General features: G+C 45.1%; 1 protein-coding gene across 1 annotated transcript in view; it reads right to left on the reverse strand.

The window, feature by feature from the left end:
* Nucleotides 1–305: 305 nt before the first annotated feature.
* Nucleotides 306–24661, reverse strand: part of LOC144142250 (multidrug resistance-associated protein 1-like) — a 57308-nt gene continuing 32952 nt past the window's right edge. Inside the window, exons 17-29 of the mRNA XM_077673612.1 lie at nucleotides 23180–23424; nucleotides 20895–21099; nucleotides 19157–19373; nucleotides 18510–18654; nucleotides 18035–18200; nucleotides 16713–16912; nucleotides 12731–12857; nucleotides 11263–11364; nucleotides 9868–10014; nucleotides 8433–8591; nucleotides 4140–4306; nucleotides 2913–3107; nucleotides 306–646 (exon numbers count right to left, since the gene is read on the reverse strand). Of these exons, the coding sequence (XP_077529738.1) occupies nucleotides 535–646; nucleotides 2913–3107; nucleotides 4140–4306; nucleotides 8433–8591; nucleotides 9868–10014; nucleotides 11263–11364; nucleotides 12731–12857; nucleotides 16713–16912; nucleotides 18035–18200; nucleotides 18510–18654; nucleotides 19157–19373; nucleotides 20895–21099; nucleotides 23180–23424 (2187 nt within the window). The 3' untranslated portion in view covers nucleotides 306–534. The remainder of the gene's footprint in view (nucleotides 647–2912; nucleotides 3108–4139; nucleotides 4307–8432; nucleotides 8592–9867; nucleotides 10015–11262; nucleotides 11365–12730; nucleotides 12858–16712; nucleotides 16913–18034; nucleotides 18201–18509; nucleotides 18655–19156; nucleotides 19374–20894; nucleotides 21100–23179; nucleotides 23425–24661) is intronic.

The raw sequence follows: 24661 nt of genomic DNA on the forward strand, positions 1-24661 counted from the left end.
CGTCACAGCCTGTTCAAAAGAAACGGCTCTTAAAATATTTTGCGGGCAACTATCTCAAATCATACCCGACATTGTCACGCCGCTAAACTACTTATCCCACCCTACATAGCGTTCGCGCGACCCCCTTTCATTTCCGAGCCTAGTGCCGCGCATTTTCTACTCAAATGAGTGTTACAAATGCGCCAATTTTATATTCCGGAGACAACAAGAACACGTGTAATTTAAGTACCAATCCTTCCTTTCAAACGTAAGTCGCGCTGGCCAGCCTCTGAAGTCTTGAAGAAATGACGCAGGAATCATCAGGGTTGATTAGACGTGAGCATCTTTATTGTTCGAAGCAAGTACAACTTTTTCCCGATTGCCCAAACTCGCATCCTCACCGCTATTAAAAACTGGTAACATGTAACGAAACCAAGCCTTTTTCAGGCATTTAAAACAACCAAGTAGCAACAGCGGCGACTAAGGTCGCGTGAATATAAAATTCCTAAAACGAAAGCCTCGGGCAGCGTATACAAAACCGAACGAGCATTAGAGTTAGATTAGGTTGGCGTCCTTGGCAAGCTGGTAGAAGACAGACGTCTCTTGCTTAAGAAGTTCGCGTGGTTGGTCACACTCCACGATGTGGCCACGGTCTAGGACCATGATTCTGCAAAGAGAAGTTTTCAGCGTTACGATTTCACTTCAAGCACAATATGGAATCACAGGGCTGCCAGCTATGCAGCATGCGAAGCGCGATGAACTGTACGAATACAGTACTCTTGAGCAGCTGGCCCTCTAACTCGTCCTGGTTTGTGCGTTATCAAATGTGAGGACAGAAGTGAGCAGCGACCGTTTAGGGTACAGTCTCAAAATTTTAAAGGTTGGGCTGATGAGTGCTTTAACTTCAATAATGTAGTGTAGAACACCGACTATTGAGTTCCAACAAAATATTCTACACCAGAAAGCCGGCAAGCTAATATGTCCCCGCGACCAAGCGAATTTGAGAAATTTTGAATGGATCAATAGCAGGTCTTTGGAAAATTTCCAAGCCTAAGTAACAATCTGTGTGACCTTGAAAATTTTTGGAGAGACTGCACATACATATGGTATATGTATATATATATATCCAGCCATTGTGCATACAAACACTACATAGAATTGGTATCCCTTACGTTTTTATAGCAGACAATTTGCATCACGAGGAACAGCTAACTTTAAATGATGCTGGTAGTCAGCGCTCGTTTATTTGCGTTCATTTGCTCGAATCAAAACACTAACACACTTCCTCCTATGTGTGCTAACCTTTTGCATTCCTGCTGCCCTGCCTAATATGTAATGCCTCTCATGCAAGCTCTCTCGTACTTACTCGCATCTTCCTGAACTATTTGTCCAGGAGTAAAAACTGTACGCTTTTTTTTACGGAATCGGTTGCGATACTGAGCCGGAGCTGACAAAATCGTTAACGCCCACAACTCTTCAGTTTTTATACGTTGAGAAAACCCGCGAGAAAATGCTGCATCACCGTTCTTTGTCGCCGTGCATGAAGATCACTCGAATTTCGTTTAGCGCGTAGGAATCATAGTTAAAACCAGCTTTTGTGTACATTTTGGGCAAATAACCTAAGATAGTTAAATTCACCTTGCTCAGTTTTTGACTGGAGTAGCTGCCTGTTACATACCGTCAGGTTGTTAATCAGCCTGACACAGGCCTAGACTGTCTTAAAATAGGTGCCATTTGTCAGACAGGTGTTTTAAATTGAACATAGACGCACATATTTGACTAGTCCGAACAAGTCTTCTCGTTGAACCTAAATTCTTGCATTGGAAAACAAATTATATTGTATTTCGGCACTCCTGTGTTTAAGAGTAAAATGCTTGGCAATGCCAAAAACGGTATATGAAATACCGGAATTCCTTGTCCAGTTTAAGAGCGCAACGTACAGCCGCCAGCAACAACAAAGGAACATGTGCCAGCTTACGCACAGAGCAGCCGCTGATATTCACTGTCACCTTCAGCCGTTTGTTTTAATCGGCGCTCAGGACGCTGATCGTCCCCCGGGTACTGTAGCTACCCTTGGCTTTATCGAAAGCTCCGCTCTGTGTGCATGATGGTGCTCGTTCTGTTGTCCCTACATTTGACGACTGTACTCACTCTCACTATTTATCTACTTATATGGGCAACATCGGCCCCGAATCGAAGTACACGCTGGTTTGGTGAAAACGGTAATAGCGACCTGCCCTACCAATAATACCAAAATAATATTTCCCCAAAGTTACTAGTGCAGTAGCAGTTGTTTCAAGCAGAGGTTTTGAAACAAGCCCTTAGAAAGACGCGCATAAAGCTCACACATCCGATGTGCCGCATCCGTGCACGGCAAAAGAAAACGCCTGTAGCGTACACCCAAGACGCTTAAATCTTTCAAAGTGTACAAAAATTGCACAAATTTGTTTTCTCAAAGACGCTAATTATGATTGCCGAATCAGCCTCTTACAGCGTACTTTAGTGGGGGTGTGAAGATACCCGGGGGTAACCAATCACTTGTCCATCTCACAGTGGCGCATACAAAATATAATCACGGGCACAAAACACGGACGGCTAGCTCTACAGCAACTACGTTACTTACACTGGAATCAGTCAATATGTGAAGGAATATTAAACAGCTTCTTTCTGAGCGCGTTGTCCTATGTGCGGTGGAAAGAGCAAGTCTGCCTTTTCTGGGACAAAAATGACGTCCAAATTGTTTTCATTAATTAGCAACGAGGTGGGCACCTCCTTTTAATATCTCAATATCTCAGTAGGTAATATATTACACCAATCTAGTACTACCTACTTTGAAAGTAACTTAGTTTTTGTGTGCGCGAGCGCTCTAAACTACAACTGTAAGTCACCGTACACAATCCTAAGCAGCACTCCTTGGAAACTGGTCTCCTCACCTGTCGTAGTCGAGGACGGTGTTCAGCCTGTGCGCGATGGTGATGATGGTGCAGTCGGTGAACTCCCGGCGGATGGTAGCCTGGATGAGGTCGTCCGTCTCCATGTCCACGGCGGCAGTGGCCTCGTCCAAGATCAGGATGCGGGACTTTCGCAGCAGGGCTCGCGCAAGGCACACCAACTGCCGCTGACCCACACTGTGGAATCACGTAGAACCACCGTTAGTATTTCATTAATTGCTGCTACAATATGGTCTAAATGTTCCCTAGAGTCTGCGAAAATTGAACCACCGGAAGTCCCTAAAAATACTTAGCCAGCATTTCAAAATTGTCTTCTGTTCTGTACAGTTGGCGTCACGCTCCTTAACCTTGCACTACCAACCGTCAAGAACGAACGGAGGAGTATAATTTTGTTCCTTTCTCAAGCTTGATACGAGGTAAATTCTTCCATACGACTATCTAGGTCATCACGTTTTGTATGCGTACATACGCGAAGTCAAACTGAACCGTACATTATAGAATTCTTCCTGGCCCAGAAAACTGTTCCTCCTTCGTAGTGAAGAAAAAAGCCGGCATTAATAAAATCTTGAAAGTCATAGAGTTCAGAAGCAATTCTGTGCGGTCAATAGCCTGAGCTCACCTGTACCAAGTGTTTGTAACATACTCCACTTTTCCAACCAGCCCACGGGATGAAGCAGCTTCAATCATTAAATAATTCAGTGTTTTTAATCACCAGAGGGTCACTAGTGTTTGTGCAGAATTATATATAGATGGCTACACATTAATAGCCATACCTCTAGAATACGTGGACGGGAGGAAAACTCCGTTAGCTCTGCTTTCATGACCGCTTCTGTGACCTCTATCTTTAGAACAGCTGTTAACACTGCGAATGAGACGGTTTCACATGTGTTACAGACAAGTGTGTGGCGCCCCCCTGACCCTAATCTTCGTTGGCCGCTAAGTTCAGTGGCCCCACCAGGTACGGTGGGCAACATTTTGTGTGGCTGGCGAATAAACACCGCCGAGCACAGCAGCTCGCGGTCAGTCACCGTCACCGCCAGCACGCTCCAGGTCGTCACTCGGCTGGAGGGTACCGCAACCCTCCCACGTTCACGAATGTGGGCCAAATCGTGACACGTGTTGCTTTGGTAAAGCTGCACGTGCTTCCATTTTCAGTGCACGTTCTCGCTGCACTGAATACACGCCCCTACGGCACTCTTACTTACATACCTGAGGTTGTCTCCTCCCTCGGTGATGTTGTGCTGCAGTCCCTTCTCGAGGCCGGTCACAAACTCCTTGAGGTGGGAATGCTCCAGAGCACGCCACAGTTCCTCGTCGCTCAGCTTGTCGAAGGGGTCCAGGTTGGAACGAAGGGTGCCGCTGAACAGCACTGGGTCCTGCGAACACCGTTGCATTGAGGCTGCGGTTTCGGCATTTACTGACAAGTCTTTGCTAAATAAAAGCGCACCGTGATTTTTTTCGGTAACTTGCACGTTTTATGCGATAAAATATATTTTGTATGAACGTTGTAGGAATGTTTTATGGATGTTGTAAGAGCAGCACAGATCCGGATACCCACACGTCAACAGCTTAGGACGGCAAAATTACCCAGCTGACCCATCACGTCATAAACCGTCACCAAAACTCGCCATCCTCGCCTTAAGCAATATATAAAGACGGAACCCTGCTGAATTGTTTAAGTATGGGCAGCGGTAGTTGCAGCGAAAGACTGGGCAACTAATTTACGCCTGCGTTGCGTACACGTTAGTCACATGTTCATAGCAATTTCTAGCGCCTTTTTTTCCTTTTAACTGTTACAGCATTAACTACTTCCATAATGCTACTGTCCAATTTTTTTGCGCACTTGTGTTCCGGTCCCCGCTTCCCTCGCTCCTTTTTTTCAAGCTATTATGACAATAACGCGGAGCTTGGCAAAAAAATAAAAACTTAACATATAAATTAAATCCAGTATCACCCTCTTCTGTGCGCTATATCAGTCCAACAAAAGAAAGAAGCACTCGTGAAGAAAATAAGAGCTTGGGCCAAAAAAATCAACATTTAGCGTAAAGATCAGCAACCCTAGAGCGATGCTTTAGGGCTAACAACCTGGAAATAAAGGTTTGCTGGTCACTAAGGGTGAAGATCTTCCCGAAATCTCGAAAATTAAGTGAACTGCCCCGTCACAAGCAATGACTTGCACGATGTTCAGCGTGTTCCCGCAAGCAAGGGATCGAACTTTATTTCTATGTTCTGTTCGCATGAAAAAGAACGGGATTCGCTTCTAAGGCAAAGAAAGCTCGCTTGACAACCGAGTCGATCGGCATGCGATTGGAGCAACACAAACCCGTATTCACAAATGATCACTTGCCGCCTAAAAACATGCGCATATTCGCCCAAGATCTGGAACTGAAGGAAGAAAAGCAGTTTGTTCGGGTGAAAAACTACTGGATCCTGGCGCGGTAGTCAAAACACAGTCGCGTGGCTTGTTTCTCCGGCTCCCATGACCTGAGCGAATCACGTAGCCCTCAGAGCATGACGCCAACGGAGCTATGGCCGATCATACCCTTGACAAGTTTTCTAGTCTTCAGAACCACGCTGTGAACTAAAAAACACTTGTTCATCCAAATATTCCCAGTTTACAGAATCATTACGATGCTTTCCTGATCTTTGTGACCCTAACCAGTCACAATTTTTAGCTAGTGCATCTTTCAGACTTGGAACGCCAACCGATGCCGACTTCATTTTTGCCGACTTTATTTTTGCCGATGCCGACCATACATCAGAGATTGCTAACCATATCGACAGTCGCTGTGGTGGATCGACTATTTTGTTTACAACACAACATACACCCGTCCATATTACATCCAGACTGCAACCTACAAGTGTGAATTGGTCTGTATTGAGCTTGACGAGTTCACTTTCCGAAACGAAAATTCGATTAACCTATAGCTCTCTGTAATCTACATATTCAGAGTCCCGCGAAAATTTTTATAAGGGTATGACTGGCCCTGAAAAATAAAATAACTGTTGGAGGCAACATAAACTCATTGGACACTAACAGCTCGTGTCTGGAAAAAGTTACAAACGTACTAAATAATTGATCTGAACCTTTGTTAATCTCTCCCACACGTATTCCACAGGAATGTAGCACGCTGTCTGATTATTATTTTTTACATCACCACGTCAGACAGCTGAAATCTCAGCATTCGCCGTTACTGATGCTTACCCCAATTTTCTGCTACTCGAATCATTAAACCAATCTGCCAAAACTCATCTATAAAAGTCCATTCAATGACCGTTCATTCCTTCAGGACATTAGGGAAACAGGCTAGGAAAACATTGGTGGACAAGTCCGCTAGCAGAGCCTTCAGCAAATTCAGCTGTGAAAAATATGAACACATCGAAATTTGTACCGCATCAACTCAAAGGAAATGGTTCCGTGCTCGAGGAAATCCTTGGATGTTGAATGGTACGGCCAAATCGTTGGGAACCTCTCAGTTGAAGGATTAAAGGCGTAGTAACTGTTTTAGGGCAGCTAAAAGAAAACACATCAAGCTCAAGTTATTCAAAACTGCAATAACTAAAAGAATTGGTGACTTATTAAAGAATTTCTCAACCACGATTCCGTTGAGGCTACACCTAATGTCACTGATGGAATCGCAGTGTACTATAACAACACTGATATAGCAAATTCCTTCAACTCATTTTCTCCACAACTTTTCGGCTGCCAATGTTCACATTCTTTGACATCCTACGTCATACGAACAAGTATATGAAACTTATTGCTATAAAAAAACAGTGGGGCGGGCCTGATAACCTCGGCCCTGCTGAAGTTAAGGCATTGGCTGGCGATATTTTGTTGAATATATGCGCAAGAACGGTCACAATATTTAAAATCGAAGTCTTTCCCAATAGTCCGAAGAGAGGTAACAGTACGGACGCCCAAAAAGGGAGACCGAAATATTTATCTAACTGCCGCCCCATAACAATATTGCCATTTTTAGCAAACTAATTGGAAAACTGGGTGTATCAAGATTAATTAACCGCCTTACAAAATTGTCTTACCATCACGACACTTTGGCTTCAGACCCAATTATTTAACAGAACTTGCACTTATTGAGCTTACAGATTATATAAAGTATAGTTTAGATAAACGCTTTTTCACGGGAGCCGTATTCATTTATCATACAAAAGCATCAGATACCATAATCATTTTATCTTCCTTCAAAACCTTGAGTCTCTTGGCGTCTGGCCCGGGTTTTTTACTAACAAAATTGCCTAAGCAACCAAAGCTAGTTTGTGAAATTAGGCAGTGCCATATCCGACGCCCTAATCGTAAACCAGGGCATTTCTCAAGGTTAAATCTTAGGACTCTTGCTGTTCCTAATATGACCCCCACTCGCCTCAACAACGCTAACTACTCTGTATGCTGACGACACGACAGCATCTGCTTCGACAACGATGTTTTGAACATAACCACGAAGTAAAGAACGACCTCCGAAGCCAAATAGGAAAAATACGCCTTAGAAACAGTGATGTTTTAAGTGCGAATGCACTTTATAAGCGACCCCAAACCATCCACCGCCGGCGTCGGCGGCGTCGGCGTCCGCAGTGCTCCTCTATATTTAAAGAAGAAACAGAATCCGGCGCCAGGTTTCGATCCGAGGACTTTGCGGGCCGCAGCCCGACGCTCTACCGAATAAGCCACGGACGCGACGCTGATATTGTCAGTAACGCGCCTTATATCTCTAACGCATTCAAACTACGTCGTCAGCGGCGTGCGTTGGCGACTCAGCGGCGTTATAGCGGCTTGATAACTGCGTGGTGTACACGTGATACTACAAACCCGATGGAAGAGATGGAAGAGAAGGCGGCGAGGCGGTGGGCTGCGGGGGCCGAGCGCAAGCGCCGCAAGCGGGCCGACAACCGTGCATTCGTACTTTCACATTCTCCCCCTCGGGGAAATGCGGGGGAATTTTTTCTCGTTTGATTCTCCCCTCCGGTTACCAGGCGATGCTGGCCCTCGCAAACCGACATCGCAGAATATAGGCGATTTCAAGGGTGCCTAAACGGTATAACGTGGTTTTAACTAACAAAAATTAATTACCGTAAAACAAAGGAAAAATATGGAGGACCGAAGTAGCACCAAAGAGTACGGGAAACGAGTTTGACCTCACTACAGCAAGTCGTGAAGTAGTTACTAAGGGTGCGCCGTACGTTCCCTCCCACAAACAAAATAAGGCTTTCAGCTTTCCAAAACTGCAAAAAGGGATTACATTAAGGAAACTCCGGAATGCCACTGCAAACCGGTGTTTGCCCAATTTACTTCAGTCTCCCTCTGCGTTTTTCATTAAAGGTCTTATCTATCGGCCGTTCATCTTTTTCCACGATGTCTGCACACAAGGCCTCCAAACCCAAACCCACTTCGAAGCATGTAGCACGACGGACTTAAGCCCAAGGATGCAACTTTGTGATATCGCAATAGAGATATTTACACTTACTATAGGGCACGACTCAACTTGCCTGAGGAATGATGGTGAGCTTGGAGCGCAGATCGTAGAGACCCAGGTTGGAGATGTCGACACCATCAATAGTAATGGCTCCACCCGCTGCTTCGATAAGCCGGAACAGGGACAAAGTAAGTGACGACTTCCCAGCGCCTGTACGACCCACGATGCCAATCTATCGCAGAATAGAAGGCAGCACTGCTGTTAAATCTGGTAGTAATGTTCTACCTTATTCTTATTGGTGAGAACCTGTAAGGACGATTTTTTACAGCATGCCTCACCAAAAGATAACATATCTCCGACAAACGAGGGGCTCGGAAAAAAGTGAAATTCACTTGACAAAGCCCGAGCCCCGTTTACAGACAGCAACGGGCATCACAAAGTACATCTTTTAAGAAAAAAAATGTTTTTGTGGCATCATTAGGCACAATTTTCCAGATATCATTCTGCTGTAGCAAAGAATTTTTTAAATGCAACACTGTTTAGATGCTGAGGAGTAATGTCATTGGCGACAAAGTGGTTTAACAAGGAAGGCAAAGTGTCGAATCATTTGGTTTCCAAAGGTGGTACGCGAAAATGGTACGGTTCATATCTCTCGTGAACGTGTTGGGTATTTTCATGCTTTTGCTCTGTTAGGTTCGCAATTGATATGAAAATGTCATGACGTGAGATTTGTATGTTTTTGCTAGGTTGAAGTGAAAGGTTGGGAACTGAAACCGAATTGAGTTTGTTGAATAGGTTTCTTCTTTGTGCATTATGCTCTACGCCAGCTGTATGTCGTATTGCTTTTTTGCAACACGTGCACTCGGTTTAGGTTTGTTTTGGTTGTGTTTCCCCGCAAAGGAACGCAGTAATTTAGTTGAGACAAAAACAACGAGTTATAGATACGCAGTTTAACAGCAGGTGGCAAAAAATACTTAAACTTAGCTAGTATTCCAACAATTTTCGACATGCGCGTAATTACATCGTTTAGATAATCATTACAAGGCCCATTTGTGTTGAATAGTACACCAAGTGCGTCTAGAGAATTTACTACGGTTTCATTGCAAACAGTAATTTGCATTTAGGGATACGCTTGACTGCCTAGGGGAAAAAAGAACGTTTTTTTTTTTTTAGTGTTAGTTTCAAGAAATTCACCATGCTTCAACAATGCAACTCTAACAGTGTTGTTTATATCAGATCCAAAGGTTTGGCAATCAGAGCTGGAAAATAAAAGTCTTGTATCATCTGCTTATATGACGTACTGCGGAGCTTGGCTAATTGTAGTAATATCATTGACGTAAAAGTTTAATAGAAGGGTGTTACGAGGTGTTGAAACGCAAATTTATGATAAATATTTTAGTGTACAATGACCTCCATTCACTGGCTTGTAGCACAATCGGACTGCGCTTGCATATCATGGCATTATCAACAACTGGCTGATGGAAGTGCTCAGCGAAATTTTTTTTTACCTTTTCACCAGGACTGAGGTCGCAGCTGATTCCCTTGAGGACGAGTTCGAGGTCATCACGGTACCGGGTCGAGTAGTTGTCAAACACAACGCGACCGTTTGTCGGCCACATATCGCCTGGCTTGTAATCGGGACGCTCCCATGGTGCCTGTCGAACAAGTTATGTAGAAACATTTTTTGTTGCATTCCAAAAAAAAAAACGTTAGCGAATAATGCTGGAGGGACTGCCACACTACATCAAAAAATAGGAAGGCAAAAGCTGAAATTCCTTAGTAGGTAATCTCAGAAACGACCGTAAATCATGCGCATTCAAAAAGAGCCAGGAAGCCAGTGACAACGTAATGATTCCGTACTGAATGGAGGGTAAAGAACTAATTTGTGCTCCAAGAATGAACTTAACCATTAACATATACCAAAAATGAAGTGACACAAGTGGTATTTAACGTATTCATGTGTCCGCGCACCATTGTAAAAATGCTAGATCCATCTATTTATTGACCAAAAACAATCTTAAAAATTCTCTTGAACTCGATGACTGCTACTTTCATAGGCAACATGCTGACGAGATTGCATAACAATATGACTATAGGGTCTGATGCCTGACGGGGTGAAAACTAGAGAAGCAGAGATTTCGCTCTGCAAAACTATTCTAAAAGTAAGCAAAAACAACATTTTGAGGGCGCTACCCTATTCCTTCTAAGTTACAGGAAGCTTTACAAGCTACAGTAAAAACTATCAAATTACCATCTAGCGTCAACACTTGCTTTCCCTACATATTTCTTGTTCGTTAAATAGAAAGGTTTGCTGCGGTTTACTTCAAAAAGCATTTCTGAATCCGGCTTTAAGACAAGGTGTAGTCATTGTCCAATCACGTTAACAAAATTCCACGAATTCTTGCGGATGGAAGCTGTAACGAAACCCCCGAAATCAGCAAGGTGCATCGATTGGGCTGCGACAAGGTTTATTTCATATAGATTTTTTTCGTTTACAAGCTCCGGGTGTAGTAGGACTCTTCGGAATTGTGCCCAGATACCAGAATCACGACATGTTAGAAAATTAATTGCGGAAGTTTATACGATAGCCGTGAGGAGTGTACGGTATTTTCTTTACTTGGAATACACAGGGAAATCTACAGCAATAATGGTAACCAGGGAGTGCGCTTACAATTACCAGGCCTACAATTATACTTAGTTTGGGAGTTCATTCGACTGTGAAAATAAACATTCGCTGTTACCATCACTAGTGTTTGCACAGAACTTAGGCTTTTCGGCGATGTCAGTTCTGTGCTTATTTTACATTATATTAACCTGTTTAAAATGGGTAACGTGACAGCTTTCATGGCATTCCGGTGCTTATTTGCGAGCACCCACAAAGCCATACCTCAAAACACGCTTACCTCTTGCGGCGTCCGCGTGTACTCGAAGCATCTCTCGACGGCGACAAGGTTCGTTTCCGTGTCCGAAGTAGCCCGAACAAGCATGTTCAGGGTGGACGTCACCTGGACAATGTTAACGAAGGTGCACACGTTAGGCCTCTTCCAACAAAGTAAAAGTTGAAGCTTGCTTAGGGGCATAGCGGTGATAACTAAGGGTGTCGTGTACACCTGGCTCACGATGGTCCCTTATGAAGCTGGCCACATTGTCATTCGGAGAAATTGAAGCATAGAACTGATATGAGTGTCGTTACTAAGGTGGTGCCAAGATTTCATCGAGATGTCTCCCGAACTGTTCAATTTATGGGACTATACAATGAGTCAGTTTTTTTAAAAGTCGAGGCTTTAGTGAATACCTCTTTAGGAATTTACCTTAACAAATAACAACCAGAGTTTTTTTGTTTCACTCTTACGCCATAACATATTGTACACCATAAATAGTAAACTTCTATGTCCACCACTTAAGCCTAGGCGTTAACATCACATAATTGTCTTTGTTACAACATTAGCGGCGTGATCGCAATAAACCTTATTAAAGGCTTCTTCGGGCAATACCCTGAAAGTCGTGTTTGTGCACTTCACTGTGAAGCGTTTGTCATCAACCATAAATTTAATATAGAAACGTGCCCAGTATAGAATACCCGTTAAAACATGCAATTTAATTCCAGATATAGGCTCCCCCATAAGGTTAGGTTAGGGAAAATCTTCACACAGCTTTATAGACATTTCAATGTTTTAATAAGCATGACTATATCAATATGAAATACAATAAAACTAGACTGCGAGATCACTACAAGCTTTTGAAAACAAAGCTTAGCCCATTTTCTCAAAATTCTGCTTTGGACTACCCACCACCATAAAAGCAATTAACCCCCATATAGAATTTCGGGTCAAGCAGTTTTGGTTCGGTTAGGCACGTTAGGCAATCAGACTGATCTTATACGTGCAGACAAAGTAGCTATTGTCGCCTCCAGGACTTCATAATGACCTGAAACGTGCATTTAAAACCAAGCAAATACATCTTTAGTCATGCTCCAGCCATTATGACTGCCACTTGCTAACCCGCAGTGCGTGTTTGAATCCCTCGCACTGAAAAGCGAGATGTGATAAAACTGTCGGACGCACCCGCACACAGCAGCAAAACGAAATGAGAAGATGAGTTGATTTCTTGTATAAAGTCATGTTTTTCCTGAGTACTGAAACCTGTCTACCTGTGTTCCAGCGCCTTTGACCCACTCTTACCATGTGCATTATAGAAACATGAATATTTAGGTCATAAAACAAAACAGTGTCATCCGCAATCAACGATCTTTGTAGATTCTAGCCATCTTTTAGCCTGTAACCAAAATTTGTAGGGGTAGGTATAGCACAAATCTTAGCCCACGTGGCTTCGATTCATTGAAGCGGGAACACAGTAAGGTTGCACACTTACCGTAAGTGCGTAGCTGACGGACAGACCGGCAAGACCGGGTGAGAGGGTTTCCCGGGTGAGCACTGCCAGCAACGCCGCTATGAACACAATGCTGTACCCGAGGAACTCCAGCCGAATGGACAGCCATCTGAAAAAATTAATTTACCTCTCGCTTTCATCCTTGTTCATCAGTGTGTCGCTCGACAACCTTTTGCACTTCACTACACAAGTCAAAATAATAAGGGTAAAAACTAGTATTTTTCCCGGCTCCACCTTCGTACTGCATGCAGTTACGTTTCCTCCATACTAAACCACTCCCATAAAATCGAACCATTTTTTGCAAGAACAAATCAACATCAGAATTCCCCTCTTGTCCTGAGCATTACAGCGTGAAACGCGTTGCCCGAGCGCATAGTCTTCAACAAACTTACCATCTTTTCCAACAGCGCTTTTATATCTAGAAAATGAGTACCTTACGCAATAGATGGAAGTTGTCAATTTCAAGCCCAGTGTTACATGTTCCTTTATTGCTTAGTCTGTGTTATGACTTTGTAAATTATGAAAACAAGTGTTAAAGGCCCAAGTGTTCCCTTGCCCCTGTTAAAACACACGGTGTCCATTGTTATGGCCGATGGCAACTTCCTATTGTAAAAATTGTATCGTTTACCTTGTATAGGTAACTCTTCGATGTTTTTAATTGTATACTGATCTTATGTATATTATCCGTTCAAGTTTTGCTTTTCTGATACCCCCCTACGTAATACCCTTTGGGGCCTTTAGGGTACCTAAATAAATAAATTTAGGATCACGCATGATCCGCAATGATCGCACCTTCTGCACACTAAATTGTAATAGTTGCATTTAAACTAGTCTATGGCCAGTTTAGGGTTAAACCATTTTCACATTGGTACGCATATTTTAGATGAGACGTGCTAAAACCACAGACGATTGTGTGCGATAGCATACGACCACTTGCTATATTGATTCCTTGAGGTCGTTCGCCTGTGTTTCTGCTTTTGTTGCCGATTACGCGTTCGCATAAATTCAGCCAGGCTTGATTCCTGATGAAACTTATTTCCTCCGAAGCCATTATTGGCTCTTTAGCCACACTTACTCAAAGCTCCCCGGTCACAGATACACGAAACGACGTTTCGGGGGCCCTTGTCTCAAATGAAAATGCCAAACTGTAATTTCATATGCACAGTACATCTGGCACAACGAGCGTAAGCCTTCAGCCTCAGCAAGCGCCTCAATACTGAATACTACAGATCTTGGCATTGATGAAATGATTTTCCCAGCATACTTTTTACCCAAGCTTAACTTGGCATTAAATATGTTCGCAATATGCGGATTGCGAAACTAATCTCTCTCGCTGCACCACAACATTGTCGGAAGTTTCATTTGCACTTCCAATTCGGTTCTTGCCTATTAACGAGTTTGCACCGCTCATACCGTAATAGCACGGTACAGAAAGTTTAAAGCCAATGCGCTTTTGTGAAAGGGGGCGTTAGCACCAGGGTTTGATAGCGGCGCTGGTTAGTTCTTATTTTCTATTGCCGTTTAGGTTAGTTTTTCCTTCACTTTGCAGTCAAAGTATGCACGCTTCGCAAGGCATCGATTTCATTAATTCTAGCTGGACGAACGCAATGCTGAGCATTGATGTCGGTCTATGTGATTCGCACATTCAAACTATTGCGGCACGATAAAGCTTAAGATCCGATCCGTCGCTGAAGCACGAGGAGGAAAAGCCACAATAGCTGGAACCGGGCTATATACACTTTACGTTGACATCTCATACTGCCGTCCTCTCTCCAACAGACGCAGCTTCCAAGCTCTTCACGTGCAAAAATAGCAGCCGCCGTGCCTAGCCTCGTGAAGTCTAGACGAGAGGCGCTGCCTAGCGACACTATTTGTAGCTCGCATGTCGTACTTTCGCCCTGTGACCGGGATTGACAGGTTGTAAACTACTCCAACAGATGATAGGCTCTAATTTTCGGTGGAGCATTGGCCACCCAAGCGCCAAGACGCGATATAATAACGAAGGCAATATCTTATTTCAGAACTGACAAAACCAGTTTAGTACGGTTAGCAAGTTGACTACAGTACTGCCGGAGAATGCTCTGCTGAGCAAAATTGTTCTTAAAACAAAATAGTGTGCATAAAAATTGATAACGTATAGGTAGAGCGCGAAAAATGCAAGAGTGAAGAAAACTAAACAATGGCGCTTGTCCCAGTTAGTTGTTTTTGTCTCGGTATTTGTGGTGGTCTATCTCAATTTTGACAGTTATTTAAAGAAAAATAAGCGTCAAACTATGATATTTTACTATATTCCCAACGGCGGGAAAAAAGATAGCCATTGTGTTGGCTATCACCCAAAGTCTCCACCTTAAAACAACTGTCACCAGTGACTTTAAATCACCCATTCGGAATTACTCAACGGAACAGTTTATCCGGCTACTTGGTCCTTTTGCTGGTACAGATCATCCGATGCCGCTTTAACTCCCGTGTGCGCTCCCGACCATATCGCGCTACCTGGAAACCCATTGGCACATGAAGCTTCTCGCGCTGTGATCTTCCGGGGGCTCGAATGCGTCGCAAATTACAATGATATATTCACTACGTGACAGTCTGCACACATACGCGGACATCCTCTCCCGTTACCGTTTGGAGCCTACCACTTTTTCACCTCCTAACCAATTTCTAACCCGACCCCCAGCGGTCATCTGGCCAGCTTCAGACCCGCTTCTTTCCCACCTCTGCCATCACGTCCGTTATATTTCGGAATATCTGCAGAGGCGAATGTCCGTGTTGTTCTGCCCCTCCCGCATCGCCAGCCCAAATAATATTGGCCCGTAATAGCATCCCATTATTCAGGCTCCGATCCTCATTTTCATTACCAGTGAGGGGCGCTTGTAGGCCACCCTGCATGCCCCGATCCCCGAAGTACAGGAAAACCTGACCCGCTTGTCCGACAACACCAGATCCCGCCCAAAAGAAGCCCTGCTGGCCGACGGACAACAAAAAAAATTTTGAAGCTGTTATTTTAGGGCGCAGTCCTTTGGCGGCCGTTTCTGGACTCAGCAGCGTCACCGTCCTAACTGAGTGAATGAGGACAAGACGACGGGTGGAAGAAATGCTGTGCCCGAGGACGCGGGTTCGATCCCCGCCAGCGGTAGCCGTTTTCCTGATGGAAGAAACATCCCCCTCGCGAGGGGCGTGATCAAATGCAGAGCATTTCCGGGGGAGCACGACGTTAAGTAGTTTGCGTTACGTTAATGTTGTTGCACTTGTGGCAACTGCTGACGAGAGAGCGCGGCGATGAGTGCGTTCCAGCCTCGCCGACAGCCGCCTTTATCACGCCACGATTGCGCCACGCGCGCGCGATGCTGAAGTCACGATCACGCCACAGATGTTGATCCCGCGACGCGCGCGCCCCCACCTGTTGGGCGCGAACCGACCGCGGAGAGAGCGCGCGATGCGAGCGGAGAGTAGGCGAGGAGAATCGGGGCTGACGAGATAGCCCGGCGATGAGCGCGTTCCAGCCTCGCCGACAACCGCCTTTATCACGCCACGATCGCGCCGACAGGGCGCACCTGCGAGCGATGCGGACAACTACGGACGCCAAGAACGGCTGACATCGTGAGTTAAAGAAATGCTCTGCAATTAAAAAGTCGCCGGCCTAATCGCACCGGCTGTGTGCAAATAAAGATATTCTATCTGTCTGTCTGTGGGAAGGCCCAGGTCTTGAAACGCAAGTGAGGCCTCGTATGTGACATTGGAAATATAATTTACTTTAGGTGCCGTGGCCACAGGTAGCAAATACACGACGCTGCCTCCGTACCGAGGAACATAACTCAATAACCTTAAGGATTCTTTTATTTTGCGGTAGGTGTAGTGTTCCTATTAATGCAAACATCTTTAGGGTTACATAAGTATTTAAGAGTAAGAGTTTTAAGTACCGCTTTTCTGTTTTGTTCTAGGAAATCAGACTGAACTGACTCACCGACTGGCTGCCAGGCTGGGGAAGAAGCTGCTGTGGTTAACATCGGTCAGTTCATTGGAACGAGCCACAAATCGCTCGCCAGCACCGTACGCCCGGATGGAACTGCTGCCCGACACCGTCTCCGAGAAGTGCACGTAGATGGGGGAACGAGAGATGGACTCGAGGCGTTTCAGCTGCCGCGACGTGGCTATGTAGAATTTCTGGAAAGCAACGATAACCAAAACACGCATAAACATCACATTGGCGTGTCATGACATGAACATTTTTAGTATATCAGCTTTAAAACCCCCTTGATGGGGTTGAAGTAATAGCAAGAATCGAAAAATATTTTGTAACCTGTTACTTAAGGCCTATCCGCGTCGAGGGCGGGCTTAAACAAAATCAGGCGTAATGATTTACTAATCAGAGCGGTCATTCGTTTGCCGTTCTGGCAGTAAGTAAATGCAAGCATTAACACGAACACATTTCGGACACATCTTATGATTAAGACAAAGAACACTTCTGCTCTCTGAATGCAACTATGTCCGCTTAGACGAATCTCTGATAATGCGAACAAATTTTCACGGTTCTTGTGATTAACGGGCGTTTAATGTAACAATTTGAATTACACGCTTTTTTTAGAAGGACGTAAAAACGCACGAAGGTAATCGCGGAGGAACTATCGGCACATTGTGCCATCCTGAAACGTTATATGATTCGTCTTCGTGCTGGATATCATTCGTACTGGAAAAAGGTTTCTGCATCCTGAAGCAAATCAGCTGCCACCATCGAGAATCCTACATGCAAGCTCGTTTAGTAGCCCCGTCCATCCACGGCAGCTGCTGATGTTGAAGCCAGCATAGGCCGAAGAAACTTTTATAGCAACTCCATGTTTGTAGAGCTTGTGGGCATAAATTCTTTAGTTTGAGGTAAAGCAGTTGAGGCCCTCATGCAACATGAAGGTTAAGCAAAAGACTTCTCTGCTAAAATTTATACCATATCATTGCCGGAATAAATGAAGAACTGATGAAACGTACAAATGTTTTGCAAGGCGAAATAAAAGTTGCACCAGCACCCTAATGTTTCTGTACCACCACGTTAGCCCACCTTACCAGTAGCGCTTACGTAACGACCTCAAGAGAGAGTTAAAGTCCCAGTATCAGATTATACCATTGATTTAGCATGCGTTTGATCTTAGATGAGATAACCATATGAGAAATTACATTATTTTATTTTCCAAAGTGTAACATTCTTTAAGGGTAATTCCTGCTAATAATTGGTATAGAATTAATTGTTTGCCGAAGAGATAAAAAAAGCAAACGTGGGCATGGAACGCCGAATACCTGAACGAAGTAGTAAATGATGAGCAGTGGGATGACCGCTGCCAGAAAGATCGGGTTTTCCATGGAGATCAGGATGAAGGACACGATAGTTCTGAAGAATTGCATCATAAGCATGCGCAGATTAAACCGGAGTGTCACGTCAGCCGTGTCGATGTCCTTCGAGAACCTGCAAAAATAATCGTGAAATTGTTTTAAACGCCCAATAGCACGTTCTCAAACCTCAGTAATGCCCGAATTGTTTACCGTCACCTCAACAAGGTGCCTCAGAAATTGTGTTTTGTGAGTAACTGAGCTTAAGAAGCAAAACAATTTGCTCACATTGCGCACTTAACTACACAACCTCTTTCAGCTTGTGTAATCACACGTAATTGATCACTGGCAGTATTGTAATTATGTAAGCATGAAAACATTGTAGATATGCCATTGCAAATGTTCGGAGGAATGTTCGCAAGAATTTATAGAAAGATGATCGTACCGGTTTAGAATTCTTCCCATTGGAGTGGTGTCGAAGAAGGACATTGGTGAGCGCAGGACACGATGCAGCATGCCAGCGTGCAGAATCTTGCTACCCCTCAGCGCCGCCAGGTTAAGAGAAATGCTGGCAACCAAGATGAAGAGGGCTGTAACGAAATTAGTCAAAAATTCGACTTACCTTCCTTCGAAAGACCCAATGATGACATCGTACACCGCGTACTGTCCGAACCCGCGAAGGATTTGATTTCCATTCCCAAATACCAGTTGACAGATGTGGGCAATAATGTGTACTTATTGACCGCCTCGTGGTTTCAAAGTCTAGTTTTATAGATCTGTGTCCCGTTGGTGAGCTGTTGCGGGAAAACCGTGGGAACGTAATATCTGCAGAGATATTACGTTCCCACGTGCCTTGTGGCTCAATGAATGACCTTTGTATTTTGAATCCAGATGCTACAAGGCAAACGCGAGCCGAATGCCACGGTTACGCATGCACTCTGGTCGCAGATAGCCCCCTAGGAATCCACGACACATGCGGAAACCTAGCCCACACAGGCGATTTGTTCTCCCGCACAAAAGCGGTCGTCGTGGAACGGAATTGAACCAGTGACAAAGTTCACGAGGGCTGTCAGGGAAGCAAGGTGTACTCACTCTCGACGATACCATACATTGCGTACATGCCGAGCCGGAAGTTGCGCTGCACAGGGTCTGTGGCGAGGACAGGGTCGAGCGAGTCGTTGCTCCACAGGCTGAGCCAGTAGCTGCCCATGATGTTGAAAGCGTGGGAGCAGACGTACGACAGGACGGTTACGATGGTGAGCCACTTTCCCATGGCCTTGATGTACGCAAAGTACACCCACCATTTCACCTGCGTGCAAGGGAAAGGAGGGTGGGGTCAAGAAAAGCAAAATTTCTGAAGCATATATGTAACTAAAGATCCGCTGTTGCACACGGCGACCTCCATGACGTTTTCTGTATAAATCGTAATAATGAGTATTGGGGGAGGGGAGACAAAAATTGTGGAAGAGCAACGCAGTGACACAAGACTTGGCGAAGCTCTGACGCGAGCTAATTGATTCTTAGTGAAAAAAAAAAACGCTGAAAGCAAATGACCGGTATATAGGGATAACAAGACAGGTCAAGCGCGCTGTCGTGTATTGTATTTTACTGAATATTGTATACGACTTGAATTGGCTGCAAACCGGTTTCTTTCGAAACAACCCATCCGCCATTCATAGCCTTTTATCACCCAAGCTAGTGCACCAACTTTGTGAAGATATCGCTTTTCGTTAATGCATTGATCTCACCAGTCAGCATCAAAGCCAGTTTATTTTAGGCCTTAGAATGTGCACGCGACGCCTGTAACTATTTTGCTACCAAGCTGTTGTGATGTAATGAGCACGGGGTCTGCTTGAAGGGGGCATGAATACAACCTACAACCCTGTTCAGTCTCAAATAACTAGCCTTTGGTAACACTCAGCTCCAGTCCAACCACGAAAGTCGTTTTTTACCTAAAAGCAAAACAATTGAATTTTTTTCCAATTTCGTGCAACAATAACGTACAGCCTCCCAAATTTTTAATATAGCCGGAGCGACGACCGATCGGCATGTCAGCGCCTTACCACGGCGTTCAACGACAAAATAGGCGAGGGTACGCGCACGCGCATAGAACTATCTGTTGTGGGAGCGTCGTCTGCTCCGCTGTTCTCAAGGCAACACCCCCCGGTTTTCTTATCTTGAAAGGCTGTTTCGCTACCGCCAAAGATAGCTAAGCAGCGTGGGGCACAAAGTCATTCAGATGCAGTGGCAGGGGGTGTACCAACCTCAGGGGAACAGCGTAGCAGGCGACACTCATACAACAAATTAGCCCTATGCGCGTGCGCGTACTCTCGCCTATTTCGCTGCTGAACACCGCGATAAGGTGCTGACATGCCGGTCGGTCGTCGCTCCCGCTATATTATTAAAAATTTGGGAGGCTGTACAGTGAGCAGAGGTGACGTAATATGTGCTAGCGCTAAAGACGTTTTATGAATGTGTTGACTGCACGTTACCATTGAAGGGATAGAATGAAACCGAACTAGAGGCTCCACAACAATCGCCCAGTCCGGTTTCTTGGCAATGGATCAGGGCGACGCCCGCCGACTCCACAACGTGTTGTGAGACGTCATAGGCAAGTCACCGGAAAGTGTCTAGGGAGTCGCGACTGCTTCGCATGTTTTTTTTTTAGTTTGAATAATCGGGTATACTTGTTCTCAGGACAAAGCATCCTTTACAAGTGAACCAACAAGTATTTTTTCGTTATGACTCCGTTCGCAGGCAGTTAAAATAGTAAAACACCTTGTCCCTGCGCAGACTGATTACACAGAAAATGCTTGCAGTAAAGTCTTACCGAGCCAACTTGCGCACTTTCCTCTTCGATCAGTTTTGATCCAGCTGCCATGGCCGGTTTCGCCACTGCCGCCTTTTCCGGTTTTTCTTTGGCCGCAACAGACTTATCCCCACCGCTCCGCGCAGAAGACGTAAGACGTCGTCTTGCAAGACGTTCGGTGTCCGAGGTAGAGTCGCTTTCGTTGGCACTTAGCCTAGAGTACTGCCTGCAAGGGAAGCAGTTCGGAAGGCATAACACTAGTCAGGAAAAGTAGTTCTCGACAAAAAATGTCGCAGGTCTCAGGGACATTTATTTATGCCGATGTTTTTATTGTAAAAGTGAACATCTTTTGTACATCGTCAAGCCGATCTTTATACCACGAAAATCGGTAAGACAGCTTTTAATACACCGAGTATTTCGAAACATCATTCAACGTCTAATTAGTGGTTCCTATGTTGAACAGTTTGGCTATGGCGCACTCCATAGCTGCATCAGCTACGTATATTAAACACTACCTCGAGATTTTACCTAATCCTGTAATGGAAAATGCTCTGTTTGTTTTCCGGTTCTCACCAGTTTTAATGACGAATGTATCTACTCCTGTGCTAGGAGTGGTGAGTGACAAACGTTCACTAACGGGTAGCATTCAAGAAAGGTAATTTTTACTAGTATTACAAAAAATAAGGAATGTCCAGTCCGGGAGCACACATGAAGCACGCCATGTTGGAGACTAGCAGGCGACGAAGAAGAAGAGACCGTGCGCTCGAACGGAACGTGCACTACTATCATTATCATTGTACATAAGTCAGTCATCGCCATTAAAGACGTTCGAGCAGGGGTCCCACGGCTTCGTTTCCTGGCGGCGCACCCGCAACGAGGTGGTCGATCCGGAACACGCCATGCATGTTGACATTGTGACAAACATATTGCTTTTTGAGGAAGCTCTAGTTTATAACAGCAAATCTGACTTAAACACATGGAAATTACTGTGGGACTACTGCCGCCATTATTCCCACCAACAACGCAAAAAATACACGGGATGCTCAGAACTGTATACGTATGAGACGGGAAGGTTCAGTTGAACCTCCTTTGAGGCGGTGCACGCCACTAGTAGATCAGCCCTCTGGAAAGCACCCTTACTAGATCGTTCTGTTCTCACCATCGCCAGTAGCCTCCAATTCCCCCTACCGGAAACATCACCTCTAAACGCGACTCATATTGGCCGTACGGTAACGGCCCAACCTCCTCAGAAGCTGTCCCTTTTTTGGGGGTTGTGCTTTGCTGCACTTTCTCGCAACTCTCCTCAGACCCTCCTCCGGCGTTGCCATTCCTCTTTCCTAGCGTCCTTGATTATTTGAGGCACTGTACCTCAAAAGTTTTCTGTACCTTACGCCTGCCATGAAACATATCCAAGGACTTCGCTTTGAAAGTTGAGCGCTGCATTGTGATAGTCGTCAACACTCTTTCCGGCCGTTAAGCTAAACGGAGAAAGCGTGCTAGAACTTTCACCGGGGTGTTCACTACTTCCAGTGTAATACCCACTGGACAAGGAATAATTTGAACCTCCGTAGCAACTATCGAGAATCAAGGCGGCTGGAGAAGGAGGGTGACACAAGCGATGATGCGATCATATTCTGCAAATAACCGAGAAATAGGGTCCAGGTACAAAGTACGCAACTACGGCTGCGATCATTTACCCCTGCAATAGACTGGGGAATTCCATTATTGCGTGTGGTGAAACATCCCAGGAGTAAGCGCAAGTCTAATCCAGCACACCTCTGCAAACATAACTGTAGCGGCAACTGATTTCCCTTTTCATCCCACGGGAGATAGCTGTGACCCAATCCACGCGCCTCCAACTTACTAGCATAACAAAGGGGGTGTAAAGGTTACGATAGCCCGCAAACACAAATAAAAGCTTCCCAAAGACCCTTCTTACTCTCCCCAAACTACCAAAAAGCTCTGGGCTGTGGCAACAGTTGCATGCACTCCGGCATTTAATATTTAGTGTTCGGTTGACTGTACAATATTTGTTTATCCCGTACTTTTAATAGAAAACTCTTCAATTCCGTTTGCAGCAAAACTAAAATGGTTGAGTTGTGGTGCAGCCAAAACAATACGCGACTAATTTGTTGCAACTGACAATGACTGCATCAACGTTTTGTGGAACAGTGTAGCAGTACAAATTCGTTTTGCCTTGTAGCAGTGTAAAGATTCGCATGTGCAGTTACACTGGGGCAGCTCAGTGCATCACTTTGTCACGAAATTACCACACCAACAGAGAATCCCGCACTGGTGACACCTACCGGGCGAGTTCGGTGGTGGCCCCGACTTGAGACACAATCTCGCCAAGAAGTTGCATGTCTTCGTCGGAGACGCCCTCGGTCTCCTCGCCTTCCTGAAGGAACTGGACCAGGAAGTCCGAGAAGGCCCCGCCACGGGTGAGCAACTCGTCGTAGGTGCCCACGTCGGAGATCTTCCCGTCACCGAGGACAAGGACCATGTCCACTTGAGGAAGCACGGCAAGCCGGTGGGTAACAAGGATTCGGGTCTGCATGAAAGAAAGCGCTAGTCTGAATGCACCAATATAAGCGAAGGGGTTTACCTTTAGCCCCTGTAAGCATGAACTGAGCCAAACTTTTCACTAACAGAGCGCGTCCATGTGCCGAAAACCGGGGAGGGACCGTGGGCACGGCGCGCCAGTAGCGGAAGATGGGAAGAGGGTGTAAAGTCGGCATTCCGCGCTTCGTTAGAGCTGTGGAGAGGGAAAAGGCTGCGGGACAGCAGCAGCAGCGAAAGCGCGAAAAGGGGGATAGTGGTGCTGAACGCGTCACACCCGCAACCCCTCCTGCCCAACTCCAATCATCTGGAAATTGTTGGCCGACAATACATAGCACTTGCGTGAAATCTTTAAGACTGGCTTCCGGTCAACCGTGGGTTATTTCCTGAATTTCTGCAACCCAATAAAACGGAAACAGCTTCGCCGGTTAACCCGCCACCAAAATAATTATTCTGTATACTGTTTATGTCATGAATACTATGCGACGTTAGGAGTTACATTAAACCTCCTGCGCGTTAGCGCACAAACGTAGTGCGAGTTAAAATAGGTATCTTCTTATTTGGCGCCTTTTTTGTAGGATAATGGGGCCTGCAGTTTGCAAATACCATGAAGACAAGCCTTTCGAAAATTTTAAGTGCAAGCACAGAACATGCCAACGTGAAATCAAACTCCAAAATATTCGGCTAGAACGTAGAACAGGAAAAAGTGCATATTGCAGGAAACCTGTGGCGTGTTATCCCGAAAAAGATCTCACGCACGTGTACCTTATCTATTTTTATAGAAAACCGCTACATAAGTGACGCTCATAAATTAGACTAACCCGATGCCTTATCCACCGACCCGTTACAGCGAATATTTTAATTTGTGAGCAACACATAAATCACTACATATCGGCATGGAGCTCCGGTTATGAACAGTAACAGCTCGTTCGTGGACAAGAGGAGTTGTACGATATTATTTGGCAAGAACGTTGAACGGCCTTGATTTCATTATTGCAGAAGTTTGGTAACCTGCGCGCAGCGCCTTGAAGAATCCCTGCATTCACTCAACCCCCAAAAAGGAGGGCTAATTCATGGCTGCAAATGAACAACATAACCGAAGAAGTTCTCTAAAAATTTAAACTCTAGGGCTTCGCCCTTCCAAGAAGCACCTTGGGAGGGCTGCAGATTAGTTTAGAGTACACGAACGTACTTCCATCCTGGGGAACACTGATGCAGTAGCCCTTTCA

This window comes from Haemaphysalis longicornis, unplaced genomic scaffold, assembly GCF_048455015.1.
Source record: "Haemaphysalis longicornis isolate Haplotype H1 unplaced genomic scaffold, Haemaphysalis longicornis Haplotype H1 scaffold_6, whole genome shotgun sequence".
NCBI classification, from domain to species: domain Eukaryota; kingdom Metazoa; phylum Arthropoda; class Arachnida; order Ixodida; family Ixodidae; genus Haemaphysalis; species Haemaphysalis longicornis.